The sequence below is a fragment of the Gigantopelta aegis genome, chromosome 10, assembly GCF_016097555.1.
Source record: "Gigantopelta aegis isolate Gae_Host chromosome 10, Gae_host_genome, whole genome shotgun sequence".
Classification (NCBI taxonomy): domain Eukaryota; kingdom Metazoa; phylum Mollusca; class Gastropoda; order Neomphalida; family Peltospiridae; genus Gigantopelta; species Gigantopelta aegis.
The window spans coordinates 76996256-77010386 of NC_054708.1; the positions used below are offsets into that span (position 1 = coordinate 76996256).

A 14131-nucleotide genomic window follows, 5' to 3' on the forward strand; every position below is an offset into this window, starting at 1 on the left:
AAGATCGCATTCACATTTAAATTTTTAAACTGGTTTAGTTATGCCAGTTTAGTTACAAGGACATTCCTGAGTTTGCCGCATTGTAAAATGTTTCCGACTAATAAAATATTTCTACGATATAAATATATTTTCTTGTTTAGAATATGAATGTCTGTATATTCAATGTGTTTCTGGTCGTCTTAATATTTGTAAGAAGCCCAAACTAGATTTTGTCTTCAAATAATTTCGTACGTACAAATAAAAAAAAAATAGATTTTTTTTTTTTTTAAACCAATACAAATATTAGAACGATCAGAAACACGTTTAATATGTTTGATACGTTTGACATGTAATTACAATCGTTAAAAGTCTGTTAGTTGATCACATCTTAAAAATTGCAGCAAGCTCAGGAATGTCCCTTTAAACTAGTTTAAATTTTAAATGTGAACGCAGCTTTAGAAACGTTTACTATGCTGAGGTGTCGTTAATCACGAATGAAGGATTCAGCCGCCTATACCTCGATATGACATCATCAGAAAACTATAACAGATTATTTTACTTGTTTAAAATATACATATTCTTGTATATTGAGTTTTAGTTTAGACGAACAATACATTATTTTTAACTACTATAATCATCGTACTGGAAAAATCGAATTTGAAGCGGAATCAAAATAAAACGCAATCTCAACTCTCAAAACAAATATCGTTAAAATAGAATCACTCGTTATATTTAGCTTTATAATAAAATTGTTTACTGTGAGCATTGCGGTCTAAATCTATTTCACTGTACTAAAAGTGTCAGTCCTACTTTTCTTTTACGTAAGCACCGCAACGCGTCTTACAAAATACCTACGCTAAGCGTATTGGCAAAACAAGGATAACATCCATATTCATTATGTGACGTCATTTCTATATCATTTTCTGTACGTGCACCTATACACTGTACACAGCAGACGAGAGTAATCACAAAACAAGACAAGACAAAGACAAGACAAGACAAGAATTGTATTCTCATAAACTGCACCAAGTGCAGTATGGAGAAAATATAAACAAAATAGGTTACAAAGTGTTTTCTGTAGTGGTAATGGACATAATATTTAAGTAATATTAACCCGGAATCGATGACAATTTGCAAATATTTACATAGTTTACACAAATGTGATTTTTTAGTTGTAGAAAATAACTGGTAAAAGGTAATTTCACTTGCTATTTTGGTATTGTAACTAGGTATATACTTATTTCACTCAGTAGATAAAGACGTACATTTAAAAATATAGTGGAACTCATCACCAACATCAGTGTTGCACAAGTGACATATTCCGTTTTCTCTCTCAATATTAAACCATCTACCGGTTTCAGTAGGAAGTCTGATACTACCAGTTCGAAATTTACAAATAATTCTAGCATTTTTTGTTGAGAGTTTCAACAAATAATTTTCTAATTTAAATTCATGCTTGAACATTCTGTAGTTAATACCTTTTGATGAGGCAAATGTATCACTATTCCATTTTTGTAAGAGCTGGTCACATAATATTCGTTTAACGAGGCAATCTGATTAAAATTAGCTCTACTGGGTCTAGCCAATAGATCTAACAGCATTGCATGGACTGCCCTGTCCAGGTGACATTTCATCTATAAATAACAATTTATGGGTATGGGTAACTATATTTACGTGCCCCTATCCACGAGGGTTCAGGCACGCCCACCCCGGATTCAGCCTCTGACATCGCCAGTTGTTTAAATATCGACCAATTACATTTCGCCTTTTATAGCGTTATTCGGGAGCATACAAATTCTAAAAATATCGGGCGAGACTATTTATGCAATAGGTGAACTTGTTGGTCTATTTCAATTGAAAAAACAGGGTGAAAAGTGCAGTAATAAACTTTGGATTGTATACTAGTATAAACAGATTTTATGGCTATACCATCACGGGTTTTTTTTTCGTCTTGATGATGATGATGATGATGATAAGTGGTTTAACGTGCCCATATACCACTAGGGTTTCGAACACGCCCATCCCGAGTCCGACCTCCGATAAGATCAGTTAACGAGGTGATGTCAACGCCAGGTGACGCCACACGAAATAACGGTCCTACGTGAAGATGGAAACCAGTCTAGGAAGGCGTTTTCGTACACAATTAAAAATAAATAAATAACATCAAAATACGGCGTATCCAACTTGCATTAATTGTGAAACGTCACTATTAAAGAGAGTTAACTCGTGGTCCCTTTTACTTTTATCCAAAATAAGCATACACATGGCAATCTCCTTATATTTGACTACATAGTAGCAAGATATTTTTTGTCTGGTCAAATTTTAAGTAGCATTGTTTGAACTATTTTTTTGTGGCTACATTTTAGTTAGTTCCAGTAGTCCTTTCTTGTTGGTGTCGGGAATAATAGTTGTAAAAGAATGACGTCGAACTCAGAGAGGAAACCCGCTGCTGCCACCACTCAATTCGTGACTCTCTTCAAATAGCATCAATATGTCTTTTATGTGCATCATCACACAGATAGGATAGTGCATACCACAACATTTGTTACACCAGTAGTGTAATAGCTTGGAAAAAAATGCAGGGAGTTTTAGTTTCAGTGATTTTTTTATTATTGATACTTTTAATGTGCGTTGTATGTTATGAACAAACTCCAAAAATGGTGTCACGGGGATTCTATAATACCCGTAACTAAATAAAACACGATTATCCAAATATCTCTCCTAACTGTATATCTATTAGATCTCTCTGTAACAGGCAGTATATACCCGCGTTGGCTCGTGTTTAGGTATGATCAGAGATAAGATCTTATATAAAGTATATATTATTATAGCACGTTTAGTTCACTAGAAAACACAACAAAAACACAATACACTTTGGAATCTGTATTAACCTACGCTGACAAATGTACAGCCGCAGTAGTTAATTAATAACAACAATAATAACAACCCAGAACTGATCACTTAATTAGTTAATCTCTAGGTGTCTAGTTTACACAATATGCTAATCACTTCACCGTGACACAACACCCACACGTGTGATAATTGAGAAACGCTTCTAGGAGAACTTAATTAATAAAGGAATTACAGCACTATTCCTAACTGGTTAATTTTTAATTAACCCTTAACTACTCATTCAGTAACCTTGTAACACAGAATTAATACTGGTACCTATCACAATAAAGACAATAACCTACAGTTTACCTAGGTCTTCTAGGATGACTGACTAAGCTTTATATTACCAAATACACGTATAAATATAGAACAGTAAGACTACGATTTACTTCGTCAGATGACCGAAGACACTGTCTAAAGAATATTGGTATAATACAGTATTAAAATATGTAAAGTCACATCAATCACATCAAGGTTATACAACAGAGCAGAAATAAAATATTTACCAAAGTCCAAACGGACAACGTTCCCCCGGGATACCTTCCTATGGTTCCCCTAGCTATTTATTCAAAACTCTCAGAGACCGCGAATATTGCCTGGGGGTACAACGCGGTACCTCACCTATCATCTGATATTCCACCTCTCCCAGAGTCGGTATATTTTCCTCTGATCGTCAGACTGGCTGTCGCCAATCCGCGAGCAATCCCCTGGCCATAAACAGCACTACCGGAGATATTACGTAACCACTAGCCACATGGCCTCCACACCTACTATGGGTGTGTATTAGAAAAGGTCGATGACCGTCGCGCAGAAGTATTACGTAACAAGTTGCCCACCTGGATAAGTGCAATTTGGAACTGCACACGGCCTTCTAAAACAATTAATATCGCCACAGGTGAAAACAAATTAAGAGCATGTTCCGTCACAAATGGCTAATGAAAAGTCTGAGACAGATTTCAGACAGTTTGTACCTTTTAGACACAGTATGTAACAAATCCTTTTGGTCGTCGAAAATATCAAAACTGATAGTTTTTAACATGAAGCGAACTCTAGCAGTGTTCTCAAATATAAAGTTTAACGACATCATTAGAGCACATTAATTTATTAATGGATGTCAAACATTTGGTAATGTTGACATATAGTTTTCGACGGGAAACCCGCTTCATTTTTCCATTAGAAGCAAGGGATCGTTCTTTCTTTTTTTTAACATAATTGATAGAATTAAAACAAGGTGTTAATGCGTTATACATGCTGCAGCATCTATTTTAAAAGGGGGCGGGACAAGGCTCAGTGGTACAGCGCTCGCCTGCTGCGCGATCGATCCAGAATCGATCCCCGTCGGTGGGCCCATTGAGCTATTTCTCGTTCTAGCCAGTGCTCCAAAACTGGTATAACAAAGGCCGTGGTATGTACTATCCTGTCCGTGGGGTGGTGCATATAAAAGATCCCTTGCTGCTAATTGAATATGAACTTCAACCACAAACACCTGAAGTAAATGACGATTTCTCATGATCGAGTGTATACCATTGTTAGGTTTATTAATCTCAATCCATGTGCATGCTGGAGAAAATAAGAAACTGTAGAAATCCAAATAAAACAGTAAAACGATTTCCTTTATGACACCACTAGAGCACATTTATCAATTAGTCATCTGCTACTGGATGTTAAACATTTGGCAACTGAAATGTTGCGTTCATAGGGAAAATGCTGCACATTTCCATTATCAGCAAGGCATATTTTACATGCACTTTCCTACAGACAGGACAGCACATAACACGGCCTTTGATATACCAGGCACTATTTAGGGCAGGAAAAATATGATACACCAAGGAGGTTTGACCCTACGAACCAAATAATTCAGGCGAGCATTCAGAGTTAGGTCACGGACCCTTGATAAAACAGCCAATCACATGCGGAGAGAAGACGGACCGCAGTTATATATCAGATGGGTTTGCTGCATTCTGTTTCCTCTGTACATTTAAAAAAAAAAAAAAATGACAGCTTACAGGATTCGAACCTATTGCACCGATTCGTATGTCATTTGATAGTCACGACTTTGTTTTCTTAAATACGAAGGGTGGGACGTAGCCCTGGGCCGGTATTTATAAAGATTCTTAGAATTTTTAAAGAAGATTCTCAAAAAATTCTTAACATGTTAAAAATACTCTTGAGTATAAAAATATTCTTAAAATTATTCTTAAAATTCATCTGATACAAACTTTTAGTTTAGTCTTAAGTATAACACTAAGAATATTCTCAGATGGAATTCTCTTCATTGTTAGGGATATTCCCGTTTATATTTAATATCACGTGGCAAAACAGGCAGACGAACTATCAAACGCCAACGAGTAGATCTGCAACATGACGGAAGCAAGCAAACCGAAGCGTAAACCGAACTGGACTGAAGATGAAACATTGAGTCTTGTTCGTTTGGTGGACGAGAGAAAATATTCATCTGCGTTGTCCTCCAATCCCTATTATGGCAGCCATTTTGTTCGAGATAAGAATTCTTAACCCAACTTAAAAGTCCTTCATATGACTCCTAAATTTTTCTCAATTCTAAGAGCAATCTGAGAGTAATTCTTACATTTAAGAGAAATTCTCAGGGATTCTAAGAATTATTTTTAAATTCTTACATTTAAGAGTAATTCTGAGAATTATCTTATATTTAAGAATTCTTAAGCATTTAAGAATCTTTATAAATACCGGCCCTGGCAGTGGTACAGGGTTCGCTCGATGCGCGGTTGGTGTGTGATCGATCCCCGTCGGTGGGCCCATTGGGCTGTTTCTCGTTCCATCCAGTGCACCACGACTGGTATATCAAAGGCCGTGGTATGTACTACCCTGTCTGTGGGATCATGCATATAAAAGATCCCTTGCTGCTAATCGGAAAGAGTAGCCCATGAAGTGGCGACAGCGGGTTTCCTCTCTCAATATCTGTGTTGTCCTTAACCATATGTCTGACGTCATATAACTGTAACAGGGTCCATGTATTGAAAACAACAACACGTCTCATTTGGAAAACTTTTTACTCTCATGGGAGAATCATGTGTCAGTGACAAACACCCTGCAAGATTGAAAAATACACAGTATATAATAACAATTCATTATAAGTTGATCATACAAATATTTTCCAGATCTTCAATTCATCATAATAAAAACATAAATCATCATCATAAAAATATTACAATCCATAGTTAACTTTTTCTGGTTCACACCTATAGATGATAAAAAATTATATTTCAAGGGGAGATACCCACTAAAGTAAATGGTTAGCATTAAATAAATATATTACCCTAATTAGATGTAAATAAATTACAAGTGAATATGTTGTGAGAAAATAAATACTTTACTCTATTAAATATTACAATTACAATATAATGACATTAAATATTTATAGGTATTGAATTCATGTTTGACAATAAATCATCACTATTCCATACCCTGTATGTGGTACACGGGCGCACGACAATGATTTCACAAGTGAGTTGGCACTACTGTCAAAACCTGGGGAATAATAAAATATAACTAAATACCTAATATGAGTTATTAAGCATTACCTCATTACAAACAAACAAAACATAAAACATTCACACCGCATACACCCATTGAAGTAATAAAATATAACTAAATACCTAATATGAGTTGTTAAGCATTACCTCATTACAAACAAAACATAAAACATTCACACCGCATACACCCATTGATATAATAAAATATAACTAAATACCTAATATGAGTTATTAAGCATTACCTCATTACAAACAAAACATAAAACATTCACACCGCATACACCCATTGATATAATAAAATATAACTAAATACCTAATATGAGTTATTAAGCATTACCTCATTACAAACAAACAAAACATAAAACATTCACACCGCATACACCCATTGATATAATAAAATATAACTAAATACCTAATATGAGTTATTAAGCATTACCTCATTACAGACAAAACATAAAACATTCACACCGCATACACCCATTGATATAAATATAACTAAATACCTAATATGAGTTATTAAGCATTACCTCATTACAAACAAACATAAAACATTCACACCGCATACACCCATTGATATAATAAAATATAACTAAATACCTAATATGAGTTATTAAGCATTACCTCATTACAGACAAAACATAAAACATTCACACCGCATACACCCATTGATATAAATATAACTAAATACCTAATATGAGTTATTAAGCATTACCTCATTACAAACAAACATAAAACATTCACACCGCATACACCCATTGATATAATAAAATATAACTAAATACCTAATATGAGTTATTAAGCATTACCTCATTACAAACAAAACATAAAACATTCACACCACATACACCCATTGATATAATAAAATATAACTAAATACCTAATATGAGTTATTAAGCATTACCTCATTACAAACAAAACATAAAACATTCACACCGCATACACCCATTGATATAATAAAATATAACTAAATACCTAATATGAGTTATTAAGCATTACCTCATTACAAACAAACATAAAACATTCACACCGCATACACCCATTGATATAATAAAATATAACTAAATACCTAATATGAGTTATTAAGCATTACCTTATTACAAACAAAACATAAAACATTCACACCGCATACACCCATTGATATAAATTAATAAATATTATTGGAAATATTAAAAATGGATAAATGCCTAAAATACAAACCTAAGCTTAAAATATAACCTTTAAACTAAATAAATAATATTATATATTGTTAAGATTACTTTTAGAAACTGTTTAAACATTTAACAATTAGTTAATAGTTACTCACAAAACTTTACACAATAATAATTAAATTATCAAAATAATTTAACCACCATTTACCTGTAATGATTAATTTCTACATAACTATATTATGTTATATTTGTTGTTTTAATGTTTAACTAAAACTATTAAACTAATTTGTACCTGTAAATGTAATTTGTCCTGTCACAATCTCATGTCCAACATGTCTGCTGTCAGTGTGATTTGTGATCATGAAAAGCATGCAGTGCTATTATCCAATCAGATAAAGGATACCTGACTAAGAAAACTATTAAAATAAATACTATTTGGCAGACAACTATATCTTGACAAAGACCTAAAACATAATATTAAAAATAGCAAACTATATACACTTAATATTACTAAAATATCACCTGCCACACACTTCCCCCCACCGTGAAATGACGTCCCCGTCATTTAGCATCACCGGTGACCAGGCTCAGAATAGCATGACTAACTTCTGACTGTATAGTGAGCACTCCCTCAGCTAGAAGAGACCTGAGGTAATTGGCTCTTACAAACCAGTCAGGCTGTGACACTGCTGAAAATACATAATCTCCACCAGTCATCCACGTAGGCTGTGTGCGCCGTCGACTAGACCTTCGAAGTGAAGGTGTAGGTGGAGTAATCGGAGTATCTTCCACAACAATGTCATTTCCACGCGGATCAGGATCCACATCCACCAGATGAGTTGGCAGTTCATCAGATACTGGCTCATTCGAAACATCATCTTCCGATATCTCTGACACAGCATCTTCCGATATCTCTGCATCTACTTCTAAAACCTCATCCCCAGCACTAATGTCCTCTCTCTGGTCATCCTGTACTACTTCCACTTCAGTCGGCCCATCAGCTGCAATATCAGCTGACAATGAAGTTTCGGATGGGTATGTGGAGATTATAACCAAATCGTCATCCCCAGACATCACTATCAACCACAGAAGTATCTTTAATTTTGGTGCTATTCGGTAATGAAGATGTTAACATCCTATTCCTCCTTGGTTTAGGAACTAGCACCAAAGGTTCTTGGTGAGGAATGGATCTTATGGGAAGTAATAAGTTTCTATGCAGTGTTCTCTTGCGATCATCTCCATTTTCCTTTCCAACGATAAAAACTGGAATAGATGGATTTGGTTGCTTCTGAACAATGTAAACATCTTCTTCCCACTTATCCGATAGCTTGTGCTTACCATCAAAAGCAACAATCTTCACTAGCACTCTGTCTCCTGGCTTTAACACTGCAGCGCTAGCTTTCTGGTCATAATAAAGCTTCTGTCTTTCCTGTGACTTCTTGACTGTAGTGGAGGCTAAATCAAAGGCATGTTTTAGACGTTCTCGTAATTCTGTATTGTATGCTCTAACAGATTTGGACTTATTTGGCTCCATATCCAATCCAAAAGCTAGATCTATGGGTATACGTGGTTCACGCCCAAACATCAATGAGAATGGAGAGTAACCTGTAGTCTCATGCCGTGTACAATTATACGCATGAACTAAAGGTCCTACATGTCCTTTCCAATTCTTCTTGCTGTCCGGGTCAAGAGTTCCGAGCATGTTGCAGAGTGTCCTATTAAAGCGTTCACACATCCCATTACCCATTGGGTGATAGGGAGTGGTTCTAGACTTGTCAATCTGCAACATGGCACACAACTCTTGCATCAATTTCCCTGTAAAGTTAGCTCCTTGATCGGAATGAATACGTTTTGGAATCCCATAGTGAACTACAAAGTTGTTGAAGAATGTCTCTGCCGTAGTCTTTGCAGTCATGTTCTTAGTGGGATAGGCCTGTGCATACCTTGTGAAATGGTATGTAACCACCAAGACATATTGCTGTCCTCCTTTCGATGGTTCTAATGTCAGGAAATCCATACAAACAAGTTCCAATGGATGAGATGTTTCTATACTGATCAAAGGTGCTCGACTTGTGGGAGTCTTTCTTTGTAGACAAGGCACACAGTTATGTACGTGCTCCTCTACATCGTTGGTCATTCCTGGCCAGAAAAAGCGGTCTTTAATGAGTGATAATGTTTCTGCCCGGATGTCCAACATTATCATGTAAACTGGTCATAGCAACAGATCGGCATCTACTGGGAAGAACCAACTGTTCATGTGTTTTACCATCCACTTCAGTGATTCGATACAAAACACCACGCTTAAGTCGAAACTGTTGAAATGTCTTCAAAAGTCCAATCATCTCCTTGTTTCCAGCATACTGCTTTCTGTCAGGTCTGGTTCTATTCGTCAAGTGTCCAATTACTGTGGCAAGTGTTGGATCCTTGTTTTGGGAACGTCTCCATTCACGGGCATTCAGTTCACACTTGTCATCTGTAATATTTACATCATCAAATTCATCAACATCAATAGCCAAACACAAACTTTCTACTAAATTTGAAACACAAGTAGATTTACAAATTGCTTCAATGGAATCCTTTGACAAACTTTTCATTTCTTGTGAGTCATCTGTGTATTCTGGCAATCTTGACAAAGTGTCCGCATCAGCATTAGCCTTGCCTGGTCTATAGCTGATACTGAAATTGTAATTAGCCAACGAAGCCAACCACCTAATATGGGTGGAGAAGACAGTCTACTTTTTAAGTGTTCAAATGCCTCTTCCTGTTCTTTTCCCCATTCCCACTGCACCATATCAGAAGCTTGTCTTCTTGACTTCTTAGAAGCGGACTTTGGCATAAGTTCATTTAATGGCTTGGCAATCTTGGAAAAATTGGATACAAACTTTCTATAATATCCTGCAAACCCAAGAAATTTCCTCACCTCTTCTGGATTTACTGGGGTAGGCCATTGTTTGATTTTATCCACCTTCTCCGGATCTGCTTCTATGCTATCTGCAGTAACAATATACCCGATATACTTCACTCGTTGCTTGAATAAATTGCATTTCTGTGGAGCAAGCTTCAACCCACAGTCACGAAGTCGTTGAAACACCATCTCTAATCTCTGGACGTGTTCTTCATAAGACTTCGAAAAGACAATCAAATCGTCTATGTAAATCATACAAATGTTGAGATGCAATTCATCAAGACAAGTTTCTAGCAGGCGCTGGTATGTTGCCGGAGCATTGGACAATCCAAAGGGCATCCTGTTAAACTCATAAAATCCGAGAGGCCCAACTGTAAAAGCGGTCCGTTCTTTATGGGTTTCCTCAATTTCAACCTGATGATATCCGCTTTTCATATCAAGAACCGAGAAATATTTCATGCCTCCCAAACAATCCAAAAGTTCATCAATCCGTGGCAATCCATAGGAATCCTTGATGGTTCGATTATTCAACTGTCTATAATCAATACACATTCTAAGCTTACCATCTTTCTTCTTTGCCAATACAACATTCGAAGACCATGGGCTGTGCGATCGTCTAATAAATCCAGCGGATAAAAGTTGTTGTAAGTGACTCTTTCCCTCTTCAAACATGGATGGAGGAATCCGTCTATGTCGTTGTTTGAATGGAGTAGTGTCGTACAAATCAATTCTATGCCGAACCTGCCCGGAATAACCAAGATCTTCATCACTTTTGGAGAATATGTCATGAAACTTTTGAACAAGATTTATTCCTTGTTCCATCTCCTCCCGAGTAAGACCATTTTTCTCAATCTCAACCTGATCTAACAATGTTCGTACATCAATCGGCTGTTGAGTTGGTGGATCCTCTAAAGTCACTGGGTGTAGTTCGCAAAGCAGCGCACGTGGCGGAATAATTACCGTTCGAGATGTTACATTACAGACATGAACTTCAATAATGTCCACACTCTCACTGTCAAAATCAATAACAGTAGGTTCAATATCAATGTCGTCAGTTAAAGATGACCTCAGTGTTGGTTAGAGAAGTGCACAAACCTTCGAAGATCTTAAAACTTTATCCACTTGACCTCTTACAACCATTCTACTATTGGGAGGAATAAAAATGTTTTGGTCTTCTGCATTTTTAACTAAACCCAAACGCCAATCATTCCTTATCAAGTTTTTCTCCTGCAAGACCATACTTCTGTAAGCCAAGTACCATGTAGTAAACAATGGCGCTTTTTACAGAAATCTGTTTCCATGTTTAGCCTTGCATTCTGCTATCAGACAACTCAAGATGTTAGTACCGAGCATTATACTTAGTATCAGGGACAATCAAAAACAAACATGGTACACATCCCACATCGATACCACCACCAGTAATAGCAAGTTGAACCTCCACAAAACCCTTATATGGAAGGTTTTCTCCTCCAGCACATTCAATGTTAAGAAGATCCCCAACAGGTTCCAAAGGGATATGCTGTAGATTAGTCATAAAAAAAATGATTCTGAAATAATGGAAACTGTGGCACCTGTATCTAGAAGAGCACACACTGGTACCCCTTCAATAGATACTTCTACCTCGTTAGCTTGGCCAACTAACCCATCAGGCACTCGATTCACTGTAGGGCATGCTGTGGAACCTATGGTCGCCCTCTTCGCATAAGTCCCCGGGAGTTTAAAGGTCGGCGTAAATGATCGAGTCGCACTCTGCATGGAATAGTGATGATTTATTGTCAAACATGAATTCAATACCTTATAAATATTTAATGTCATTATATTGTAATTGTAATATTTAATAGAGTAAAGTATTTATTTTCTCACAACATATTTACTTTAGTGGTTATCTCCCCTTGAAATATTATTTTTTATCATCTATAGGTGTGAACCAGAAAAAGTTAACTATGGATTGTAATATTTTTATGATGATGATTTATTTTTTTATTATGATGAATTGAAGATCTGGAAAATATTTGTATCATCAACTTATAATGAATTGTTATTATATACTGTGTATTTTTCAATCTTGCAGGGTGTTTGTCATTGACACATGATTCTCCCATGAGAGTAAAAAGTTTTCCAAATGAGACGTGTTGTTGTTTTCAATACATGGACCCTGTTACAAAATGGAGCCGACGTAGGGACGTTTTGATAAAGGACGTGATGGCTCTCTTGAATTAGTGACAGCAGATTTTCTTTGAACAGCCATTTCGAATACTATGACTGGTCAAAGAGTGGCGGAAAGCGTAACATTGGCAGTCTTTCATAAAGTTGGTTTCCTCTTCTAAAATAAAATATATCACTATTCCATACCCTGTATGTGGTACACGGGCGCACGACAATGATTTCACAAGTGAGTTGTCGCTACTGTCAAAACCTGGGGAATAATAAAATATAACTAAATACCTAATATGAGTTATTAAGCATTACCTCATTACAAACAAAACATAAAACATTCACACCGCATACACCCATTGATATAATAAAATATAACTAAATACCCGCATACACCCATTGATATAATAAAATATAACTAAATACCTAATATGAGTTATTAAGCATTACCTCATTACAAACAAAACATAAAACATTCGCAAATACACCCATTCACCTACATTACCATTACAAACAAAACATAAAACATTCACACCGCATACAATATAAATAAAATATAACTAAATACCTAATATGAGTTATTAAGCATTACCTCATTACAAACAAAACATAAAACATTCGCACCGCATACACCCATTGATATAATAAAATATAACTAAATACCTAATATGAGTTATTAAGCATTACCTCATTACAAACAAAACATAAAACATTCACACCGCATACACCCATTGATATAAATTAATAAATATTATTGGAAATATTAAAAATGGATAAATGCCTAAAATACAAACCTAAGCTTAAAATATAACCTTTAAACTAAATAAATAATATTATATATTGTTAAGATTACTTTTAGAAACTGTTTAAACATTTAACAATTAGTTAATAGTTACTCACAAAACTTTACACAATAATAATTAAATTATCAAAATAATTTAACCACCATTTACCTGTAATGATTAATTTCTACATAACTATATTATATTATATTTGTTGTTTTAATGTTTAACTAAAACTATTAAACTAATTTGTACCTGTAAATGTAATTTGTCCTGTCACAATCTCATGTCCAACATGTCTGCTGTCAGTGTGATTTGTGATAAAGGATACCTGACTAAGAAAACTATTAAAATAAATACTATTTGGCAGACAACTATATCTGACAAATACCTAAAACATAATATTAAAAATAGCAAACTATATACACTTAATATTACTAAAATATCACCTGCCACATAACCGTAAATAAAATGTGTTGAGTGCGTCGTTAAATAAAACATGTCTTTCTTTCTTTCTTAAATACGAATGTAATGGGAGACAAAATCAAGGACTATTTACAAACATTAGGTCGACAGACACACACTGAATATATTGACAGTGATATTCTAAACACGAATCTGTATTTAGTATGTAGGCCTACTGTCAGTGGCTACAAAATGGTATTAGTCAGAACCATTGTTTATGGCAGAAAACGGAGAGCAGTTACTTTAAAACCACACTGACCATCTAGTCTGTCTGTAATAACATTGTGTTGACCA

The 14131-nt window shown here is 35.4% G+C and overlaps 1 protein-coding gene across 1 annotated transcript; it reads right to left on the minus strand.

The window, feature by feature from the left end:
- Positions 1-8092: 8092 nt before the first annotated feature.
- On the minus strand, positions 8093-9446 carry LOC121383818. The gene is made up of 2 exons (XM_041513916.1): positions 8870-9446; positions 8093-8607 (listed from the first exon to the last, which is right to left on the minus strand). The coding sequence occupies exons 1-2, from the start codon at positions 9444-9446 to the stop codon at positions 8093-8095; spliced, it is 1092 nt and encodes a 363-aa protein (XP_041369850.1).
- Between the last annotated feature and the right edge of the window lie 4685 nt (positions 9447-14131).

What these genes read in the sequence shown, in the direction of transcription:
- LOC121383818 (XM_041513916.1), bottom strand. Translation starts at nt 9,446, where the DNA reads ATGACTGCAAAGACTACGGCAGAGACATTCTTCAACAACTTTGTAGTT. An exon ending in GAAGATTGTTGCTTTTGATG is followed by an intron (nt 8,608 to 8,869) that starts GTAAGCACAAGC and finishes TGTGGTTGATAG; the next exon opens with TGATGTCTGGGGATGACGAT.